Raw genomic sequence first — 24,347 nt, 5'->3', positions numbered from 1 at the left:
CAAAGATGCCTTAAGCTGGGCTAGAGTTAAAAGATGGTAGATAAAGTTTGATGTTAGAAGTTTATGAGAGTGCAGTGCACCAGTCCTGAGAGTCTCAGTGTCTCTCTCAGTCAATGTCAGCTAAAAGCTGTTATCTGAGCCTGTGTCATGTGATAATAAGCTATTTATAGTAAAGCACAGTGTTTCAGTTGAAAATCGTAGACAGAGATATTAAAAGAATCATTGCCATTCAGAGGGCAATTTGTATTTGTAAATGTTTTAAAGGTAAACCTGAATGACTTTAAAGAAGTCTTTAAAATAATAATACAGACCTCAACGATAGAATTGACGTTTTTGATTAATTTATTTTAGGACCAGTAACTTCTTTGTCTCATTTTAGTCCCCACCATTAAGGGCCGATGGCTCCGGCTACAGATGTAGATGTACACCGAATAGACGGTTATGATGACTAAATTCACTGAGTATAATCTAAGCAGTGCTTGGTTGCTGCTTTTAAGATGTTAAATGTATTTTAGTGATGAAATACTGCTGTTATTAACCTGTCTCCCTGTGTTAAAACTATTAGGCAGTCCAAATGGCTCTGGTGACTCTTGAATATGCCTTTCCTAAGCTCCAGAAAACAACTGATATGTTGGAGAAAACTGATTTGGTAATGGGAAGAGCGGTTACCAGTGTGCACGAAGGTGATTTCTCAATGACGGGTAAGATCTTCTTTGGCCAGACAGAGGGCAACCTAAGGCAGGGAGTCACCGCAGACACTGGGCATCTCCTGAAGGGGGGTGTTTATGTGAGATGGGTATGAAAGTCGAGGAGATTCTGTGAGGCCACCAGTTTCAATACACCATGAAGGGGAGATGCGCTGTGAGAGGTTACGGCAGTCTGACCCAGAAATGTGAGTTCCTCTATACCACTCACCAGAAACCGCGTTCATTGTATGGCTTGTTTTTCATTGTGACAAGTGTCTGTATGTCACGGTTTGGGTTTTGTGTGTCTTGTTCTTGTCTGTCATGTGATTTCCGGTTCGTCATGTGATCCTGCTATGTGTCTTGTCATTTGTTAATTGTCTGATCATTGTTCACAGGTGGTCCTTGTCTTGTAATTAGTCAGTGTATTTAAGCCCTCATGTTTGCCCTGTGTCTTTGTCTTGGATTGAATGTTATATGTGTATGTTTTGTAGTCTTGTATGTTCCGGCCCTTCTTCTTGTTTCAGGCCTTGCCCTGCCTTTGTTTTTTGTTGATTTATTATTGGTATTAAAGTTTGCGTTTGGGTCCTCACCAGCCTGCCTCCAGTGGATCATTCATAACAGAATCCAAGACCAAACATGGACCCAGCAACTCGCCTGTTCCGTCTCAGCCAAGGTGACCGCCCTATTGAGAAGTATGTGGAGGAATTTTGTGAGCTCTGCCATGGGGTGGACTTTGATGAGAGTGTCTTAAAGGACATGTTCCGTTATGGGCTTACGGACATTCTTGATTACCTCATGCCTGATAACACCCCTCAATGGACCTTAATCCAATATATTGACCTTGCCCTTCGGATAAGCGGCTCGATATTTACTGGAGCATTTGTGGATGTTCTCACGACCGTCATGCCCGCTGATCCCTCACCGCTGGTCCCGTCCAGCACAGAGCCTTCACCGCTGGTTCCGTCCAGCACAACGCCTTCACCGCTGGTCCCGTCCAGCACAGCGCCTTCACCGCTGGTCCCGTCCAGCACAGAGCCTTCATCGCTGGTTCTGTCCAGCACAGAGCACGTTGATCCTGCGCCAGAGCCCGTTGATCCTGTGCCAGAGACCGTCCAGCCAGAAAGCCTTCACCGCTGGTTGTGTCCAGCACAGAGCCCGTTGATCCTGCGCCAGAGCCCGTTGATCCTGTGCCAGAGACGGTCCAGAGACGGTCAGAGCTTCATGTCAGCCACGTCCAGGCAGAGCTTCACGTCAGCCACGTCCAGGCAGAGCTTCACGTCAGCCACGTCCAGCCAGAGCTTCACGTCAGCCACGTCCAGCGAGAGAGTCACGTCAGCCACGTCCAGCCAGAGCGTCACGTCTGGCGATCCAGACACTGTCCACATCACTTCTGCCGATCCAGAGACTGTCCACGTCACTTCTGCCCAGTCAGAGACTGTCCACGTCACTTCTGCCCAGTCAGAGACTGTCCACGTCACTTCTGCCGATCCAGAGACTGTCCACGTCACTTCTGCCGATCCAGAGACTGTCCACGTCACTTCTGCCGATCCAGAGACAGTCCACGTCACTTCTGCCGATCCAGAGACTGTTCACGTCACTTATGCCCAGTCAGAGACTGTCCACGTCACTTCTGCCGATCCAGAGACTGTCCACGTCACTTCTGCCCAGTCAGAGACTGTTCACGTCACTTCTGCCGATCCAGAGATGGTTCACGTCACGTCTGCCCAGTCAGAGCCTGTTCACGTCACTTCTGCCGATCCAGAGACTGATCACGTCACTTCTGCCGATCCAGAGACGCGTCACGTCACTTCTACAGAGCCGATCCAGAGACTGATCACGTCACTTCTGCCGATCCAGAGATGCGTCACGTCACTTCTACAGAGCCAGTGTCTACGGACAAGATGGCCAAGTCAGAGACTGTTCACGTCACTTCTGCCAATCCAGAGACGCTTCACATCACTTCTACAGAGCCAGTGTCTACGGACAAGATGGCCGCCTCTGAGCCAGTGTCTACAGACAAGATGGCCGTCGTCACAGAGTCTGTTCCTGTTCCTGAGCCGGTGTCTGCTGTTCCTGAGCAGGGGTCGTCTCCGCCCTGGCCGCCCGAGGGGTCTTCACCGCCCTGGCCGCCCGATGGGTCGTCTGCTTCGCCCTGGCCGCCCGATGGGTCGTCTGCTTCGCCCTGGCCGCCCGATGGGTCGTCTGCTTCGCCCTGGCCGCCCGATGGGTCGTCTGCTTCGCCCTGGCCGCCCGATGGGTCGTCTGCTTCGCCCTGGCCGCCCGATGGGTCGTCTGCTCCGCCCTGGCCACCTGAACTGCCTGCTCCGCCCTGGCCACCTGAACTGCCTGCTGCACCCTGGTCGCCTGCACATCCTGCTCCATCCTGGCCTTCCGTCCTGCCGCAGTCTCCAGGTCCTCTTCCGCTCCATGGGCCTGGCCCTCCATCCCACCCCCGGGTCCGCCTCTGCTCCACCTCCCTCCTGGACTGTTCATGAGGAGCGTCTGGAATCCGCTCCTTAAGTGGGGGGCTATGTCACGGTTTGGGTTTTGTGTGTCTTGTTCTTGTCTGTCATGTGATTCCCGGTTCGTCATGTGATCCTGCCATGTGTCTTGTCATTTGTTAATTGTCTGATCATTGTTCACAGTTGGTCCTTGTCTTGTAATTAGTCAGTGTATTTAAGCCCTCATGTTTGCCCTGTGTCTTTGTCTTGGATTGAATGTTATATGTGAATGTTTTGTAGTCTTGTATGTTCCGGCCCTTGTTCTTGTTTCAGGCCTTGCCCTGCCTTTGTTTTGTGTTGATTTATTATTGGTATTAAAGTTTGCGTTTGGGTCCTCACCAGCTCGCCTCCAGTGGATCATTCATAACACTGTAACTATGCCAGGGAACAAAACCCTGATGAGAAGAAAATTAAACAAAGAGCTAATGGGAATGGGCTTTCAAGAGCCAGTTGAGACCATGAGGTTATTGGCATTATTTGTTGTGGAGACAGTAGCAAAAGTTTTTTTATGAGGTTGGCTGCCTTATAGGCAAGAAAATGTATAGAAGTGTCTATAACATAGTTTTAACCCCTGAAGGTCGTTGGACATGGTGGTGGCTAAAGATGAAGACAGCTTTTATAGATTTGAGAAAAGTCTGGATAACAAAGGTGAATGGTAAAAGGTTATTGTAATGAATTTAATATTACATTCTGTATAAATGACAGTCTTAGGAGGCTGTTGAAAAGATTATTTGTTTATAGTGAGAGAGACTGCTTGAGTGGAGGAAGGGATGGTAACTCTGGCTGTATTTCTGTTATCGGCCAGCCAGAGCAAGCTGAAGCAAAATAGTGATAATGAACCAAAACAACCCAGCTGAATTTCCTAAAATCAAATGAAAAATGAACAGACATGCTTTGAAATTAGTTAAGACCATGTAAAATTAGGTAAAAGCTACAGGAAAACGTGAAGTTTAAAATATTACTTAATTTAAATATTTTTAGAGATGATATGACAAGCGAACATTGAAAATGAGCAGTTAAAATATGTGTCTAATATGAGTGTGTGTGATGGTGACTGCACTCTATGTCTTGTATGTGTTAGTTTGGGGTACTAATACTCCGTCTGAATAGTGTGTAAATTGTGTCATTAGCTACTAGAATGTGTTAAGGCAAATGACAAATTTTAAAGAAGCTGTTAATTCTTAGTCAATCTGATGAAAAGATGTAGAACATGGGACGAGCTTTAAATGGATTAGTTATCCAGCCCTGTCTGCTACTGGTAATTATGAATATATCTATGGATTAAAAGCATTTATGTAAATTGGATTTGTGAAGTTGTAGATTCGCCGTCCATCATGGGTTGAGATAAACTAAAATGTTATAGATTTGACGGCAACAACGAAGTGACATATTGCCTAAGTCAATATCAAATTACCCAGAGAGTCCTTCACATTTGACCAAGTCTGTACAGCACGACCTGACAGAAACAATTGATGACTTTGAAAGTGTTTGTAGATGACTGGCTTAAGAGTCCAAACAACAGGCCTGAAAAGCGGGATACACTGTAAGACTGATGGCCGTTGCCCTGCAATTACTCTGATAAGAAGATGTGTTTGTGGCTTTAATATTTTTGTTTCAAGAGGCAGAGAAAGATGGCTGAAGGAAATTTGGCTGAAGGACAACGTTTGGGTTAGTGATGATGGCAAACTTTATCCAAACACCATTATGTTAGATTGATGCAAGAGTTGAATCATTGTGTCACAGGCCGGGGCGACAACCAGGCCTTCAACGCCGCCCCTTTCAAAGTGTACCACCCTGAGGAGCCTGACCAGAGAACACCACAGACCGGACAACGTTATAAGATACAAAGTTGTATTGCTTTATTGAATTAAAATAGTCTCTCAGAACCAGGCATCAATTAATCGATCTCTTCTTTGTCTTCCAAGGTCCCAGGGATATAGCGGCTGCAGAAAGCCGGGCTCTCGCTGGCGTGGACCCTGGTAATGTACCCCACAACGGCACTCAGGTAAGGAACTTCACAGCGAATCTGCAGAACAGACGGTAGGCAGCACTAGAGTGGGGAACTCCACAGCGGATCTTCCAGAAAGGCGGTGACCAGCACTCAGGAGAGAACTTCACAATGAAGCTACAGAACAGACGGTAAGCAGCAATAGAGTGGGGGACTCCACGGCGGATCTTCGAGACAGATGGTGAGTAGCACTCAGGTAAGGAACTTCACAGTGAATCTGCAAAACAGACGGTAAACAGCACTAGCGTGGGGGACCACACAGCGGATCTTCCAGGCAGGCGGTGAACAGCACTCAGGAGAGAACTTCACAGTGAATCTCCAGAACAGACGGTAAATAACACTAGAGTGAGGGACTCCACAGCAGATCTCCAGAACAGGCGGTGAACAGCACTCAGGAGAGAACTTCACAATGAATCTGCAGAACAGACGGTAAGTAACACTAGAGTGGGGGACTCCACAGCGGATCTTCCAGACAGGCGGTGAACAGCACTCAGGAGAGAACTTCACAGTGAATCTGCAGAACAGATGGTAAGTAACACTAGAGTGAGGAGCTCCACAACGGATCTTCAAGACAAACAGTGAACAGCAGCCAGGTAAAGGAACTTCACAATGAACCTGCAGAACAGACGGTGGGCAGCATTCAGGCGAGACTTCACGACTAATCCTAAGGACAGATGGTGAGTAACACTCAGATAGAAACTCCTCTTTAAGTCAGACAGCGATCAACATGCAATTAAGAGGCCCTCTTCAGAACAGACACAGTACAGCACTCAGGTGAGACATCCTCTTCAAGTCACATCAACACAACAAAGAGATAGATGGCTCTTTTCTGCTTAATACCCACTGCAGATATAAAAGCGAATACAGCCCAGCGTTCCACGGGGGTAGCAAGTCAACTGGTCGAAATCATGGTTAAAGACAGAACTGTTCTTCCCACACCCGTGTATTCAGAAAAAGACACTCACGACTTCAAATGTGCTTATATCACCATAAACACTGCAATCCTCACATTCACAATGAATTAAGGCCTTTACCCCAATATTCGTCCAGATTCCTCCACTCCCATAGAACTATGACTTAAGGGCAGCGTAGGAGACAAATATCAGCAGAAGCAACAAGCCTCGAGGAATCACAACAATACTGGGTTTAACTTTCAAGCTGAGAAACACAGGTAATATCAGAGGGCTTTAGAGATCATCATAAGCGTGATTTGAGGTACTTAACTGTTCCAAGAAGGATCGATGCACATTAATTCTTCAGTCCATGAATGTTCTCCTTCATAAAATCCGCCAAAACTGCGGTCATCTGTCCTGTTCCCCCTCTGTCTCGGCCACTTCTTTCCCTCACTCCGTCTTCAACCACTCTTCACACCAAAATGCCTTATTATATCCATTATTGAGACACGTAGTCCAATCACCGATCGCCTCCCTTCCCTCTCGCAGCTGACACTTGTTCCTTCCTTTATTACCCCGCGATCGGCCATCACATACAAAACCGGAACCGGCCCGGTGTCCCACCGGAAAGGCTCCGACAGGGAAACACCCTCCCCAAAGAAAGGTTCCGCCCGCCTTTTCGTCATCCCGTGACAATTGCATCAAAAGAGGGATGGAAACAATTTTGGTAACAATTGACAAAAATGGCCCAAATATGGTTTACTAAAGGACAATATATGTTGGGAGGACACTGGGCTTAATTGGGTTAAAGCCTAGCAAGAAGCCATTCTTCTCCCTAACAAAATTGCTGTCGTTAAGTGTATTTGCAGGACTGTTTCAACAGGAAACGCCAGGGCAGATGTGGCAGTGAAGGCCGCGGCTGCACAGTAGACAAAATAAACTATGTGTACCTTACTATCTGAAAATAACATCATCATTTGTTTTTCTTTACAGAGCATGCAGACTTTTGATACAGGGCAGAATGTGCCCAGTAAAATAATGGCTATGGATGAATTTGACTAACTATCCTGGCCTGGGATATTATTGTGGTAGAAAGAAACAGGGCCACACCTGCGCAGCGCATAACTTAAATGCGTCGTGATCTAAGGAGCAAATCTGGTAATGATCAGAAAATGGTTGGAGAGTGGGACCACCTGGGTCCAAGCCTCTCACCTTAGACTACACGACAGGCCTCAACCATCATATAGAGTACAAAGTGAGGGGTCAAAGGCTTGTGTAGTAACAGCCTCCCTCACCGACGAGGGAAAGACCATTGCAACGACTCCCAAAGAGTCACCCTGGTGAAGACGGGATGTCCATGGGGCGAACGAGATGACCAACACACCTGGAGGAAGATGCCCCAACTAATGGTTTGAGTTTAGCAAAATAATCTGTTTTTTTGATGATTTTGATGATTTTATTTGATTTAAATCAAAATAGGGCTTAGATCAAATGATTTGATTGGTGAGGATGCATTAGAAAATATTTCAGGTAAATTAGGGATTATTATTGAAGAAACTTGATGATTAGGCTTTCCATTAAGGGTAAGAAAGGCCGATCATGGGAAAATCTATATGGTAATAAGCTAAAAGATGGTCCGTAATGGAAATATTGGAGTTAATTTTGAACAACTACATTGGTTAAAAGAATGGATAAAAATATAAAACCTTTTCTGGAGAGATTTTATTAAATACGGTGTTAAAAGTTAAGAAAATATGGTTAGGAAAATGGAGGTGATATATGGAAATGGGCGTGGATTGATGGTAAATGGAAAAGATTGGTTAATCTTTGGGGGACGAACTGTACTACCAATTTCAGCGATAGGATTATCAATATTGTTATGTTTACCATGAATTATAATGTGTGTTTCCAGCTCAGTACAGAGACTGGTTAAAGCTGGGATGTCTGTTCAATAGGATGAACAAAATATGATGATACAAGTAGTGGGAGCTACTGTAATGTGTTAAATTGTATGGTTTTCTTTTCTTTTTCTTTCTTTCCATGAATGTTTTTGATATGGAGAGAAGGTTAAAAGCTGTGGTTATCCGCTATGTGATGACGTACAAGGAGAGGGGTCGAAATGAGGGATTTTATTCTACTTTTATTTCTTAGCCTGTTGAAATGCCATGTGGGTTTCAAGATGTGTAATGATAACCAGGGTGTTAAATTGATGTGAGTTTCCTACTTAAACTATACACTATTCCTTGTTTATACTGAGGTGACTGAGGGTCCGACCTAGGTCGGGAGTGCAATAACAGCGATTATTCATTCAGCCCGGCTTCAGATAAAATCTTTACTTGCTTGCTAATAATTAAGGGACTATCCCCACAAAAACAGCCTAAGCTTTTTACTTTTCCAAATGTTATTTCACAAATGTTTAAGAGAGTGATCAGTTATGCAAAAACCAGAGATGAAGAGTAGTGTGATGATATGACTTAAAATTTGACTTATTGTTTATTATTATGAGTGAGTAATCTGAATGATAAAAAGGGGGGAATTGTATTAGAAATTTGAATAGTCATTGATCCCAAACAGGTATCATAAGAGAGAGAACCTATTCAATGTATAAAAATATATGTGTGTACGTGCTTGTGCGTGACGTTTCAGGAACATATGGGACAGGACCTCTGACCTTAGGGACGGTCAGTTTTGGCCAGTTTATTTCAGTACCAGTTTGTGTCTTTAAGTAGAAACTGAACAGCAGTAAGGACCTTATCTGGGTGGGTGAAAGGTACAGCGAGTGAGGAGGAACCTTGAAAAGAGTATAAAGGCTGTCTCATATCTTCCTGTTGTGTGTCAGGAAGATATGAGATATGTGTGCGTAACTTCTGTGTACTAGACTTAACCTATTCTTGCAAGAATAAATACTTATCTTTTTATTAATTTGACTCTTGAGTGTCTCTTATGCAGTGATGATGTTTAACAGAATTTTTGCCACAACAGACAGGAAGGGCACAGGTAAATATGACATTTATTATGGGTTTATTGTGAGGATTGTTTAAAGTTCACTTAAATTAAAAGTTGTTATATTTTTTGAAGCCTAATAAATGTTTCAAATTTGTGGGGGGGGAATGTTTTTCATCAAGACATCAGTAGCTATATTAATATCAGTAATACTGGCCTACTGGCCTTCATTCATAAAAAGATGCTATTAAACAATTATTAAAAATATACTGTCTTTATGTTGTTTTTACACAGTGGAAATTGGGTCTCACATAATTTCGATTTTTATTTACACACAAATTATTGGTGAACCTTTTTGACTAAATAAAATGAAAATCATAAAATGATTCTCTCAAATCTTGGCAATCGGCCCCTATTAAACAATAAAAAAGTAAGAAATCTTTTTGTTATACATAGTTTAGTAGCCTACTTTTATTTTTGGCATAATTAATTATTACAATCAACTTAATTATTTCCTGGATTTTGTATCACCATAGTCCCTAAATGTATGTAAATGCAGGAAATGGGTTTCAAATCGGAAAAAAAATTCCCCTATTTTGTGTCCCCCCCCACTTCTCAAACCAAAGTTACACCCTTGCATACGCCCATTGGCTGCGTGCAGTTTGCAGTGAAACCAGCGCGAGAAATGATCATGGAAACGAACGAAGCGTCCACCAGAAAACACAAGGAAGATGAAGAACAAACGGAGCCAGAGCAGGGAGCATAGACTGAAAGAGGAGGGAGTTAGCTAGTAAAGTAAAGTAAAAAGTTAAGATTAAACTAAATGCGGCGGTGGTTGGGACAGACTTCTGGGTTTGAATTTAAATGTCGTTTAACGAGAGATAGCCTACGTTATTTTTTTAAGTTTAAGGTTTTTGTCATTATTTCTGAAACAAGCGTATACATTAGGCAATATACACAACAAGCCTAACATATATCTTAAGGTTTTCTTTTAGTTGAAAACGTACTCGGTTACTAACGTTCGTTGTCACTCCGAGTTACGTCGGATGACGACGAATGGGGTTTCACTTAGAAAGCCTATCAACTTCGAGTATTACAAAACGAGCCAATGGAAAAGAAATGCCATGAGTCTGCGGAATTTGCATGGCGTAACTCCGCCCCACCTCGTGGGTATAAAAGGAGGAAGCCGGCAACATGCAGATATGTTTTCGCTTCGGAGCCAAGTGTATTCTTCTCTCCACAAGCCATCTCTGAATTGTCAGCTTCACAAACGAGTACCTCGAGTGTTGGTGTGACGGCGATCTACGGCGAGAGCGTGCTTCCTGCTGATCTGTTGCAGTGGTCTGCCAGTCGGTGCGTTTCTCCCCGGGTGCTTCAACACTTGAGTTTTCTCTCACTAAAAGAGCTTACACGTGGCACGTCTTTTTAAAGATGTCTCGCCCGTGTACTTCTGGTTGCGGCAGATTGGTATCGGACTCTGATGGGCACGAGCATTGCATAGTATGTTTGGGCATTGATCATGCTAGAGCAGCGCTCGTGGATGACTCATGTTCTCTCTGTGGGAACATGACCATCGCGTCATTACGGTCGAGACTCCGTGAACTCGCAAGAGTGAGAGTCCCCTCATCCACCCCCCGCTCTGCGGATGGTGGCCAGGGTGACCTGAGGGTTACGGTCTGGAACAAGGCGCCGACTATGTGTACGCGACGACAGCCCCCCTCTTCAATGACGGTGCCCGCTAGCGAACTGCTGATTCCCGCGGGTCTACCCTCTGGTGGCCCGGGTGTTTCAGTTGAAGCTACAGAGGAAGATGCCATGTCTGTTGCAGCATCACTATGCGGGTTTGAGTCTTCTGGAAGTGAGGGCTCGTCACAGCTGCCACCTTCCGGTGTGCATACGGCTGTGCTCGAGTCTGATCCAGAGATGACGGCCATGCTTTCCCGGGCAGCCGCGAGCATCGGACTTGAGTGGAGGCCTCCACCCTGTCCCGAGCGCTCGCGGCTGGACGATTGGTTTTTGGGTAAGGCCGCCGACCCTCGTCCTCGGCAAACCCCAATACCTTTCTTCCCGGATGTGCATGCTGAGATCTCGAAGTCCTGGAAGACCCCCCTGTCTTCTCGGGACCGCTCACTGGTCTCATCCGCCTTTCCTCCCCTCGATGAGGCAGCTGCCCGTGGGTACACTGGGCTTCCCCCGGTTGAACGCTCTGTTGCCATGCAACTATGTCCTCAGAGTGCTTCTTCTCGGGGCGAGCCTGAGCACCCATCCAAAGCCTGTAGATTTTCGTCGACCCTCATGGCGAAGTCTTACAGAGCGGCGGGACAGGCAGCTGCTTCACTGCATGCTATGGCCACTCTGCAGGTCTACCAGGCCCAGATGCTCAGAGACATGCACGAGGGTAGGACAGACCCAGGGCTCTTTGATGAGCTGCGCGCCCCGACCGACCTTGCTCTCCGGGCGACGAAGGTTCGTACATTTATTGCACAATCGACATGAGTCGATTTTATTTGTGCTAGCCCTGTATTGTGGCGGGCTGTGTCTGCGTGTGGGAATGGGCACTGAGACGTGGGCATTCTTGCAACACTCATAACACCATCTGCCGTGGCCGGAACACCAGAAAATACACTCTTTATTCGATTTATCTGGGTAGCCGTAAAAACGTAGCAGTAGCAGCGTAGCAGGTACAGCGGCTAAAGGCGGTGATGCCAGCGACTTCAGACTCAAAGGCTCGTCCCGCTGTGTGATTCTTCTCACTCCAGATCCAGCGATGCGTGATGCTTCGCTGAAGAGAGGAAAATCAGTGTACCAGCCTAATCAAGCTATATTTATAGGGCGAGACCACGGCCTTTCTGGCGGGACGTGACGAAGTGGGCGCGAAATGCCCCCATTGGATATGTGTCACGCAGGGCCACTCTCGATAGACTGCTGCTGTTGCCGCAGGGCAGCCAATAGGCGCGCAATCCGTCTTGCCTATGTCTGCATGCTGCTGCACAGCGTTTTTACTTTGATTCAAAATTAAGGATAATTTTGGGCTTCAATATCTCGTAGAAAAGAGGTTCCCTTTCGAGGGAACTCGAACTGCGTCGGTGACGACACTAGGGGAACGCCCTTCAGCGTAGCACGTCTGAATTTATGAATGAAACCGAATCCAATCCTATTGGCGTTGCGTGATGACGTAGCGTGTGACGGCATAAGCGGATGTGTACAAAAGCACGCCGGCACACAGAAAATGTCAGCTTTTTGCTATTCAGCAAGCGCTCTGTGTTGTGGTGAAATCAGTTTGTCCTATTTGGTGTTGTTTGTCTCAGTTCTGATTTATTGTGAGAATGAGTGAGCAGTTTAAAAATTGTGTGTTCCCGTGCCCTCGCTTTATCACGGCTGGGGACACACACGAGATGTGTGTGGCTTGTTTAGGAATGCAGCACGCCCAAGCAGCTCTCGAGGGGGCTGCTTGTGGCCACTGTGATTCTCTTTCTATGAGAGTGCTGCGTTCCCGTCTGGCTTTATTTTCTGAGGATGGCCAGATGCGCGCTCCCCGCGGTTCAGGTCCCGCATCTGCCGAGGCGATGCGGCGGCTTAGATCGTGGGGTTCGCAAAGGGAGCTTTCAGAGGGGATCGGGACTGCCGAGGCACTTTCCCAATCCTCATCTGAAAGCTCAGATTCCCCTATCCCCCGTTCGGGAGCCCGCTCCGCGGCTTCTCCCGTTCGGGATGCAGACCCAGTGCTGCAGCTGTCTGATTCTGAGGAATTAGATGTGCTCAGCGTCGTGGAGGGGGATCTGCATGAAGCACACACACACACACAAACTGCGCCCAGTTATAATGAGCTTTTGGAGGTGGTGACACGGGCTGTGACTAAACTGCATATTAGTTGGCCACAGGAGAGGCAGGAAGAGCGAGTCAGAAGTAAACTCGACGAGCGCTTCCTGCAGCACCGCGCACATCCTCCACGCCGGTCTCTACCGTTCTTCCCGGATTTACACAACGAGTTGTGTAAATCCTGGAACAGGCCCTTTTCAGCGCGCCTGTCTAACCCCCCGATGTTGAACTATAGTGACATTATGGGGGTTAGAGAGAACGGTTATGGGACGATGCCTCGGGTTGAGGAAGCTCTAGCCAGTTACCTTTCACCCGATCTTGCATCGTCCCTTAAGACACCGGCGCTGCCCTCCAAGCCATGTCGCACTACATCTGCGTTGGTGGGCAGGGCCTATATGGCGGCAGGTCGGGCTGGTGCGAGCCTGTACACGATGGCCATTCTGCAGGCGTACCAGGCCGACCTCTTAAAAGACATGGACCAGGACGAGGGTCCTACTATGGAGGATATTGCCGAGCTTCGTAAGGCCACAGACTTGTCTCTCCGGGTTACCAAGGAGACGGCCCGCGCCATCGGCCGCTCCATGTCAGCTCTGGTGACCACGGAGAGGAATCTGTGGCTTAATCTCTCTGGCATCAAGGAGAAGGACAGGGCTTTTCTTCTTGATGCACCCATTTGTACCTCTGGTCTGTTCGGCGAGGCGGTTAATGCTGTCGTCGACAGATTTCAGGACACTAAGAAGCAGAGTGAAGCGTTTAGGCAATATCTCCCTCGCCGGTCGAGGTCTAGGAAGTCGGCTGCTAGAGGGTCAAAACAGCCACAGCCGTCATCCAGCTCCTATCGCCAAGGCCAAAGAGGGAGTGTCGCTTCTAGAGGTCCCCCTCAAGCAGCTTGGGACCCTAGGCAGCGCTCTCCCCCACAGCCTTCTGGAAGGACGGATCTGAGGACCGTCATCCAGTCCAGGAAGGCGAAGGGAAAGAGGTCCTAACTCCTGTGGGACCTCTAAGGGCCGCCCCCCCCCCCGAGAGAGAGCGACCGAGGTCCCCTCTCTCGTCGGGCCCTCAGGAAGCTGGCGTCAGTATCCCGCCGTCTCTGACGCATCGGGACGCGCCAGCTTCCAGCGAGCACACGCTGTCTTCTCTGCCCCAAAGGCTTGCAGTCAGACAGCGTTCGCGCTCGCACACTGTGGGTCGTTGTCGGTTTTCCCCTGCCGGTCTTCCGCTTCAGGGTGCCGCCAAGGGCTTACACAAAACACTGGACACCAGCCCCGAGGGGCTGGTTCCCTTGGTGAATTTCGCAGAGGCATGGCAAAACCTCACGAATATTTCTCCATGGGTCCTGCGCACTGTGGAAATTGGGTACAGACTACAGTTCCAGGTCCGCCCACCAAAATTCAACGGGGTGGTCTGGACGTTAGTGCGCCCAGAGCAGGGTCTGGTGTTGGGACAGGAAGTCAACTCGCTGCTAGAAAAAGGGGCCATAGAGCGTGTTCCCCCACTAGTCAGAGAGTCCGGGTTCTACAGCCGGTACTTCATAGTTCCAAAGAAGGATGGAGGGTTGCGTCCAATTTTAGATCTGAGGCATCTGAATCGGTCTCTAAGGAGATTCAGGTTCAAAATGCTCACTATTCCCATTATCGTGAGTCAAATCCAATCCGAGGATTGGTTTGTCACGATAGATCTAAAAGACGCCTACTTCCACATCTCCATCCTTCCATCTCACAGGAGGTTCCTAAGGTTTGCTTTCGGGGGCGAAGCTTACCAATATCGGGTTCTTCCGTTCGGCCTAGCACTCTCCCCTCGCACCTTTACCAAGTGTATGGATGCAGCTCTAGCACCCCTGAGGCTCGAGGGCATCAGGGTGCTCAATTACATCGACGACTGGTTAATACTGGCACAGTCGAGAGAGTTGGCAATTCGGCATCGAGATGTCGTCCTCGCCCACATCCAGAGCCTGGGGTTGAGACTCAACACGAAGAAGAGCGTGTTGACACCAGCCCAGAGAACCACGTTCCTGGGAGTGGTGTGGGACTCAGTCACGATGCAGGCACAATTGTCTCCTGCTCGGATCGAGTCTATCCTGACCTCAGTGTCCAGGATAAAGCTAGGCCAGGCCGTCACTGTCAAACACTTTCAGAGAGTGTTGGGTCTAATGGCAGCAGCGTCCAGCGTGATACCTTCTGGCCTGCTGCACATGAGAGCCCTGCAGTGGTGGTTAAGAGCCAAGGGGTTTTCCCCGAGGGGAAATCCATTCCGCTTGATAAGGGTTACGCGCAGATGCCTTCGTTCCCTATCAATTTGGAAGAAGCCTTGGTTCTTGTCCCAGGGTCCCAGGCTGGGAGCGTTGTGTCACCGGTTATCTATTTCGACAGACGCCTCCCTCACGGGCTGGGGCGCGGTCATGGACGGCCGTTTTACGAGAGGTCTCTGGCAGGACCAACATTCCTCTTGGCACATAAATTGCCTAGAAATGTTGGCGGTGTTCCGGGCTCTGAGGAGCTTTCTGCCAGACCTCCATGGTCGCATTGTCCTAGTAAGATCCGACAATATGTCGGTGGTATCTTACTTAAATCATCAGGGGGGTCTGAGGTCGCGCCCTCTGTGCAGACTGGCGCATCAGATCCTCCTGTGGTCCCAGCGGAGACTGTCGTCTCTCAGGGCGATGTATGTCCCGGGGGACCAGAACCAGGGAGCAGACATGCTGTCGAGGCAGGGGCTGAGGCCCGGGGATTGGAGACTCCACCCCGAGGTGGTGGAGTTAATATGCGAGAGGTTTGGCCCAGTGGAAGTGGACCTATTTGCGTCTCGAGAGACGACACACTGTCCACTGTGGTTCTCCCTCACACATCCAGCCCCGCTGGGGTTGGATGCCATTGTGCAGACGTGGCCGAGGCTGCGTCTGTACGCCTTTCCCCCAATCGCTCTGCTCCCAGCAGTTCTGGAGAGGGTCCGTCAGGACGGAGTCAGCCTACTATTAGTAGCCCTGTTTTGGCCGGCCCGAGTATGGTTCTCGGACATCATCTTGCTTCTGGCAGGCCCGCCATGGCAGATCCCTCTGAGGAGGGACCTGTTGTCTCAGGCGGGGGGCTCAGTTCTCCACCCTCGGCCCGAGCTGTGGAAACTGTGGGTCTGGACCCTGAGGGGGCACAGTACCTAGAAGCCGGCCTGTCAGCAGAGGTGGTTGAAACTATACTCACTTCCAGAGCTCCCTCAGTGAGGAAGTTATACGGCCTTAAGTGGAATGTATTTTCCATTTGGTGCAGAGAGCGTGACTTGGACCCAGTTAACTGCCCAGTGGCTTCTGTACTGGAGTTTCTCCAAGACCGCTTTTCTGCCGGGCTTACCCCGTCCACACTCAAGGTTTATGTGGCTGCCATTGCGGCTTTCCACGCTCCTCTGAGTGATGGTCCTCTGGGGAGGCATCACCTGGTCGTACGTTTCCTCCGTGGAGCCTGGAGGATGAGACCTGCGACTCGCACCAGGGTTCCCTCTTGGGACCTGGCAGTGGTGCTCGAAGGGCTGGCCGAGGCCCCTTTCGAACCATTGGAGTCGGCTGAGGCCAAGAACCTTTCATTTAAGGTGGTCTTTTTGTTGGCTATTACTTCTCTGAGGAGGGTAGGAGATCTCCAGGCGCTCTCTATTTCCAATGAGTGCTTGGAGTTTGCTCCCGGCAACATTAAGGCCATCCTTCACCCCAGGCCTGGCTATTTGCCCAAGGTGCCATCTAATGTGGCACGGCCTTTGGTTCTGCAGGCATTTCATCCTCCGCCTCATGTGACGGCGGATGAGGAGAGACTTCATCTGCTCTGCCCTGTCAGAGCACTTCAGTATTACATCCAGAAGTCCTCCTCATGGCGGAAGTCGGACCAGTTGCTGGTGTGTTTTGGGTCTCCCAAGAAGGGGCTTCCCGCCTCTAAGCAGACCATCAGCAACTGGATCGTTCAGACTATTTCCCTGGCCTATCAGGTGCGCAATTTGCCTTCACCTATGGCCGTGAGGGCTCACTCCACCAGAGGCATGGCGTCCTCTAGAGCCCTCCTTTCAGGGGTTTCCATACATGACATATGTGAGGCGGCTGGCTGGGCCACTCCGCACACATTCATGAGGTTTTACAGTCTGGACCTTCCCTCTACACCCGGTGCACGAGTGCTTTTGTCCTAAGTTGTGCCTGAAGACAGCTTCACACTAGGATGAGCGGGGTTCGTTGTGGCATAGTGGGTATCTCGTTCCCCTAGTGTCGTCACCGACGCAGTTCGAGTTCCCTCGAAAGGGAACGTCTCGGGTTACGTATGTAACACTTGTTCCTTGAGAAATGGAACGAGACACTGCGTCGGTTCGCCACACCTCACCCTGCTTGGAGCACTTGCTTCATAGCAAAAGCTGACATTTTCTGTGTGCCGGCGTGCTTTTGTACACATCCGCTTATGCCGTCACACGCTACGTCATCACGCAACGCCAATAGGATTGGATTCGGTTTCATTCATAAATTCAGACGTGCTACGCTGAAGGGCGTTCCCCTTGTGTCGTCAACGACGCAGTGTCTCGTTCCCTTTCTCAGGGAACAAGGGTTACATACCTAACCCGAGACGTTTTCCCCATAACGTAAGATATTACGCAGTACGACAGATACTCTCGTAAGAGAACATTAAACATTATGTGTAAAAAAAAATATAAACAGCAAAAGCATAAGCTCAAGCAGCGCAAACGGGGAAAAAACGCAAAAAAACGCAGACTGCGCAGTTATCGTACAGAACGTACATACTCGAGTCAGCATATGATTATCGTGTTCATTGTTTCACGTTCATGTTGAGAAAAACAATAATATCCACATGCTCGAGTGAGAAAATGCGCTGCGCTGACACAAACGTTGTGTGTGCAAAGTGAAGTAACAGCACTTTGCGTTTTCTTTTCTTAAACCTGACTACCTCAACAAAATTTAAAGCAAGCATATGTCTAAAAATCATTTTGCTACCAGAAGATATCATCTCGGATTATGATTCCCTCGGGGTAATAATAATAATAATACCTGCAGATGTTAATGCAGTGATGGACAGCTGCTTCCTCGTTCGACTGGTGTTTCTTTGGATTTCATTTCTCATATATATATATATATATTGTGGTGGTGATATTATGATAACTCAGTTTAATTAATAATTTATTAAAAGTAATTCCATTTTGTAATAGGCTATCATTTTCATTTAGTAATTCCAAACTTTGCAAGGCAGACAACGAAACGACATTATGTGATCAAATACAATCCACTTGTTATTTAAGTGTATTTAATTATAACTGTGAAAAAATAAAAATAAAGAAAAAAAAATTTTAATAGTATTTTATTTTTTGAATAATAATTACAGATCGAAAATTTGAATATTCTTGCACATCCCTAATAGATAGATAGATCCCAAACTTGAAATGAAATGTTTGCACTTTCTGTGTTGTATTGTACTTCATATGTGTTTTTCATGCCAACAATGTTAATAAAATGGTACTCAGTGGCACTCATAATTTTTCTTATTTTCACTGGAGAAAAATTGGCTTGTGGAAATTCTTAATTGGCTGGTAACTTTAGAAAGTTACCAGCCACATTGGCTGGTGATCAAAAAAGTTAATTTAGAACCTTGGTGGCAATCACACCGGCCTGTCACCAAACCTTTAGTACGTAGATCATGCTTTTTTACGGGCAGGAGTGAGTTCCCCTGAGCAGGTGTGCCCAACCCTGCTCCTGCCGATCGACTGTCCTACACAGTTCATCTGCAACCCTAATCAAACACACCTGAAGCAACCAATTAAGGTCTTCAGGATCTGAAGCAACCAATTAAGGTCTTCTGGATCACTTGAAAATTAAAGGCAGGTGTGTTTAATTAGGGTTGGAGATAAACTGTGCAGGACAGTCGATCGGCAGCAGCAGGGTTGGTTACCCCTGCCCTAGAGCAAGAGTCCTTGACAGGGCCTCAACTGCAGTGGCACATCAATTGCCTCGAGGTGTTAACAGTTTATCTTGCCATGCACTGCATCAAATCGCGGCTAGAGGGTAAGCATGTGCTGGTTTGGACGTACAGTACAACACCGCAGCCTTTGTGTACATCAAACATCAGGTTGGTCAAACCTCCCGTCGCATATCGCAACTCGCCCGCCATCTTCGCATCGCCGCACCTGAGATAGCTTTAACCTATTCACATCCCAGACAAAATCAATCGTGCAGCCGACGAGCTCTCACGGTTTCCCACGCTACCAGGAGAATGTAGATGGCCCACACTTCAGAGCCACACAGGTAGACCCTAGGTAGACTCTTTTGCTAAAGGTCAAATGTTTACACACCTTTATTTAAAAGGTTTTTAAGATACTAAAACGTCTCAGTTCTCACCTGGAGGTCTGGGTTCCTCTCCTCCCTCTTTGGGTTTGTCGGCAACTTCTACTTCATCTTCCTGTGGCTTTGTGACAACCATAGAGGTGAGAGAGGTGACAAACTGGTATTTCAGGGACAATTTGAGAGCTTCTTTCTTTTCATCCTCTTTCTCTTGTCCTTTAAGAAGCACTCTGAGACAGAAATATGTCCTCAATATCCAACATAAAATCCAGAATGTCATATCACTCAATAAACTTACTGCCTTTCCAGAATTTGCTTCACCGTAAGGTAGGCCCACAGTCTCGGCATGAAATCTTCATTCTCAGGTGGGACATCACTGGGGTCTTTTGCCATTACAGTTTCCTGATACGTCACATTACTGCCTTTCTGCTCAGAAATAAAAATACTAGTGAACATTTTCATCAGGAATGCTGTCATTACCACTTTCATCAATAAATTTCTCTGAAAACAAAGTCACAATTATTCCAAACTCTTAAACAATTGATCATCAATTATCCAAATATCCAATATGATGACCTCGGTTGAAACTGCCGAGAAAAAACAGCCCACTCAATCCCTACCAATTTGATGAACTGTAAAGCACCATGATGATCTTACTGATACTGCAATGACTTCAGTGGTGAAACTCTCCACACTGTTGTCTGTGATTTGTCCCGATACCACAATCTCAGAGCCGTTGAAGTACATGCTAAAGCTGGTCTTGGTAAGGTTTGTCCCTCCTGTGTATTTAAGTTGAATATCAGTGAGGAGAGGGACGGCAACTTCTTCATAGAAGCCCTACAATACAAACCGAAAAAAGTATCTAAATGCATTCAAACACAGAACAGATAAGCACTGAGGATGAATTCACAGCTGATTCTCTGTCGTTCACCTGCAGCTGTAGATCAGCGTCCGAATCTTCATAAATCCTGCGAGCAACTCCACCATTTTCCAATGACATTTTTGTCAGGAAGTCAAAGTTAACATCATATCCAAAACCAAGACAATATAGGGGAAACTTTAGACCAATTGCCTCTTTCACATTGGCCATTATCCTCTCTTTGTTAGTTTCACCTGTTAGAGAGCAAAATAAGTTGGAAAATAAGACTACCAACAATACATGCTTGAAAATTGAGAAATTCTTTGAGTGATCAGAAAGCAATCGATGCATTGGACAATTTAATATTTCCTATTCTTTTCACTTACTGACAAAGACAAGAACCAAATTGGTTATGATAATAATCTACTGGTCCCAACGGCATTTAAATTAGTTCTTAAACCTTTTATAAACAGGTCTTCTAATTACACTGAGTGAACTAGTGCTAGGATAAAACACATTAGCTTGTGTTTGTCAGTGAATCTGTGCCTGAAGTGGGATCTCCATCAGTCAGCAGGATCAGGATGGAGGCGGTTCCTTCTCGTGGATGTCGATTGATCATGTCCACTCCTGCTAGAACTGCAGCGTTAATGTCTGTGGCTAAAGGAAGAACAAACATAGTTGTGTCACATTGAGGTACAACTTTCCTACTCCCCATTTAGAGTTAGGAAATCACCTCCTCTATCTCTCATCTCCTTCACAAAAGATTTTGCAGTCTCCAGGTTTTCCTTGGTAGCTTTCAGGAGTTCATTCTTCCATGTGTCAACTTCACTGTCGAAAGTGATCAATCCAAAGTGGTCATCCTCATCAAGATCACTTAAAATCTTTAGCAGTGCCAAACGAGTCTAAAGAAAAACACTTCTGTCAGAACACCTGAAAGTTATTGTTTCTCCATTACGACTGCACTCTCATTTACCAGATATGTGCAGGGTTTTTTTTGTACTAATTTAAAGTAAGCAAATCCACAGTGATTTCAATGCATAAATCCCTGTTATTTTAACATATAAATGCACAATGCTGCAAGATCCTTTAAAAATCTCCTTGAAGGGATTTGCCATAAAAAATGTATTGCTTGTTATATCCTTTTAATTGATTTGCCTGAACTTGACGTTGACATTTACCTGTTCCATTTTTCTGCCACTCATAGAACCGCTCCGGTCAATGATAAAAACCAAATTTTTGGGAATACGTGGAACATCAGAGGGTGCAAAGTAGTGGACAAAATAGCCATTTGATACCTTAGAGAAAACAAAAGTACATTCTGAATATCATTCATGATTTTTTACATAGTCAGTCTTTCAAAATCTTTTGGCAAATTTATTTTACTGTTGTAAAGTGCGTTATTGAAAAATGTACCATGACTTCTTCATGATTTAGTCTCTTGACATCGTATGTTATTAGCATGTCACCATTCAGTCCATTTTCTCCACAGCTTTTACACTTGGTCTGTTGATCTCGAGTGGGGTAGAAGGTCACCCATGCCTGAAATGATCAGTTTGGTTATCTGGTAACTTTGTTTGAAGTGTAGTAGCATAATGAAACATTTAAGCTAAGTGTTTTACCCCTCATTTTAAGCTCTTACATCTTTGTCTGCTCTGGTGGTTTTGATGGCATTGGCCAGATCACCGGTGCTCAAATCTCCTTTCACCTCCAAGAAGGAAATTCCTTTTTTTTCTTGTATGTGAACATCCATCTAATGGGAGTAAAATAAATATGATCTTTCTATCCACCTTAATTTATGATCTATTTCCCTCTTTGTTTCTTCTCCTACCTTGAAGTCTGCCACCGGCTGCATTGGTTGGGCATTGATGAGTAGCTCATATTTGCCAAGGCGACGCTTTAGCAGTTCTTCGTAAGTCAACTCAAAAGTCACTTTACTGAGCGCAGCCACCGTCACTGAAGTTTTAAAGTCTTCTAAAGTCCTTCCAACAGATCTGAAATAGAAATGAATCCCAGCATGTTACTAAACATGCTATAAAAACACAATGGATCTATTTATTTGTAATTTCTAGTACTTGATCAGTCCAGCACTTTCTCCTCGAGATACTGCTCGACTGTACTGTTGCTGAGCTTCCTGTTTTTCTTTCACAACACCATCATATATCTTCCCCTCTATGGTCCTATGGAGAAAATGACATCCTCTAAATATGTGTATCTCAGACATAAAAGAATTGATAAATCTAGCTGCATTAGCAGAGATGACCTGAGACCAACATGCTGCTTCTTTACCACTTTATCTCTACTTATATATCAAAACTCATGTTTCCCTACATTCTGAATTTGCTGATGAATGCATTCTTGGGTATCTTGACCTCAAACTGGATCTCTTGAGATTCATTCACTGCGTTCGCCACACGACTAGTGATGACAGTTGTTGCGTAGCGACTGGTGACCGTGGAGTTAATGTAGAAGCTGTATATCTCCACATTTTGTTTCTGTTGATACATCAAGCAGTACAATCAGACTGGATTATGCACATTTACTCCTCTTTTTTGCGTGGGATTGTTCAAATATTTACTGCTTGAAAATGGCACGGAGAAAAGGCCTTTGGACTAAAAAACAAATACATTTTGATGACTACCTCTCAGTGTAAACTATTGATCAACAGATAGTTCTCTTTACTCATTTTAAATGATACACTGCTTTTCAAAGGTCAGTAAGAATTTTTTTTTTGAAATTCATCTTTTATGCTCACCAAGGCTCCTTTATTTAATCTAAAATCAGTAATTTTTGTGAATTTTTTTTTGTAATTTAATTTTCTTTCTATCATATTACACTTTAAAATATAATTTATTACCATGATGCAAAGCGGAATTTTCAGCATCATTACACCAGTTTTTAGTGTCAGATGATCCTTTAGAAATAATTCTAGTATGCAGATTTTCTGCTTAAGAAACATTTGTAATAGGATTGTTTGAAAAATAAAGTTCAAAACAACAGCTTTAATTTTAAAATAGCAATCTTTTGGGTAACACTTTACTTGAAGGGGTGTGCATAAGACTAACATGACACCTTCATAATCATGACATGACACATGTTATGAATATGAAGGAAGTTTCATGCATGTTTATGACAACTGTCATTAAGTGTCATTCGCTCAATTATGACATTTTTAATGCAAATATGACATTGTTTGAGATGTCTTTGTTATGACACCTTGAAATAAACCAATACATCATAACCTGTCAGTGTCTTTGTCATGACAACTTGACATTACTAAGACAACACAACCTGTCATAAACATGACATAGCAGATTAATTATCAAACTTAAGAAACCACTTAGCTTTATTGGTTAACATTACATTAAACTGTCAGGTGGTTGGTTTTGACATTGGCTGTCATGAGGCCATTATAACTGTTTAATGACAAATTCAATTTGTACCACTGTAGTTGAGGTCATGAAAAATATTCATTACACAGTTATAATGGCCTCATGACAGCCAATGTCAAAACCAACCACATGCCAGTTTAACTTAATTTAATGTCAAGTTGTCATGACAAAGACACTGACAGGTTATGATGTTATGGTTTATGTCAAGGTGTCATAACAAAGACATCTTAAACAATGTCATATTTGCATTCAAAATGTCATTATTGAGCGAAATACACTTAATGACAGTTGTCATAAACATGCATAAACCCTACTTCATATTCATGACATATGTTATGTCATGGTTATGAAGGTGTCATGTCAGTCTTATGTACACCCCTTCAAGTAAAGTGTTACCATCTTGGGTAACATTATAAATGTCTAGAATGTTATATTTGGTCAATTTAATAAATAAAAGTATTCCTTACTGACCTCATATTTTTTAACATGTATGAAGTAACTCTAATTAGTCTTGACCTTTATCTCAAATACAAAAAATGAATCTCTTTTTTAGAATTTTGACTCGCATCATCTTTATCTTAAACTGAGCGTTGACCCTCACCTTCTTAACAGGTTGTGAACTGGCTGAGATGAGAAAGACGCCCAAGAGAATCAGTCTGAGAGCTGCTCGATCCATCATGACCTGTCTAGAAAACAGACCTCGAAACACACACTACCTTTAAACTCCTGTCCACATCATGCTATTGACTATTATTGACCAGGTGAAAAACCTCCCCCTCTATTTGTAATCAGTGTAGTGACTGAGACTGATCAGACACAATTATTTGTTACATTTAACAAATAATAACTCTCACCCAACAAGCAACCCATGGGCTAGAGTTAACTGCAACTAACACTGGTTACAGCGTTTGGTTACAGGACACATGAAGACTGATAAGACTG

General features: G+C 45.5%; 1 protein-coding gene across 1 annotated transcript in view; it reads right to left on the bottom strand.

The window, feature by feature from the left end:
* Nucleotides 1-24,115, bottom strand: part of LOC143711864 (inter-alpha-trypsin inhibitor heavy chain H3-like) — a 43,908-nt gene extending 19,793 nt beyond the window's left edge. Inside the window, exons 1-13 of the mRNA XM_077203952.1 lie at nt 24,007-24,115; nt 22,345-22,508; nt 22,089-22,193; nt 21,845-22,007; nt 21,656-21,766; nt 21,430-21,555; nt 21,195-21,311; nt 20,750-20,918; nt 20,563-20,673; nt 20,089-20,270; nt 19,815-19,994; nt 19,456-19,583; nt 19,215-19,387 (exon numbers count right to left, since the gene is read on the bottom strand). Of these exons, the coding sequence (XP_077060067.1) occupies nt 19,215-19,387; nt 19,456-19,583; nt 19,815-19,994; nt 20,089-20,270; nt 20,563-20,673; nt 20,750-20,918; nt 21,195-21,311; nt 21,430-21,555; nt 21,656-21,766; nt 21,845-22,007; nt 22,089-22,193; nt 22,345-22,508; nt 24,007-24,084 (1,807 nt within the window). The 5' untranslated portion in view covers nt 24,085-24,115. The remainder of the gene's footprint in view (nt 1-19,214; nt 19,388-19,455; nt 19,584-19,814; nt 19,995-20,088; nt 20,271-20,562; nt 20,674-20,749; nt 20,919-21,194; nt 21,312-21,429; nt 21,556-21,655; nt 21,767-21,844; nt 22,008-22,088; nt 22,194-22,344; nt 22,509-24,006) is intronic.
* Between the last annotated feature and the right edge of the window lie 232 nt (nt 24,116-24,347).

The sequence above is a fragment of the Siphateles boraxobius genome, unplaced genomic scaffold, assembly GCF_051911475.1.
Source record: "Siphateles boraxobius isolate OS27281-9 unplaced genomic scaffold, OSU_SipBor_1 5, whole genome shotgun sequence".
Lineage (NCBI taxonomy): Eukaryota > Metazoa > Chordata > Actinopteri > Cypriniformes > Leuciscidae > Siphateles > Siphateles boraxobius.
Note: the sequence above shows the minus strand (reverse complement) of the source record. Positions and strands in the feature narration are given on the sequence as shown.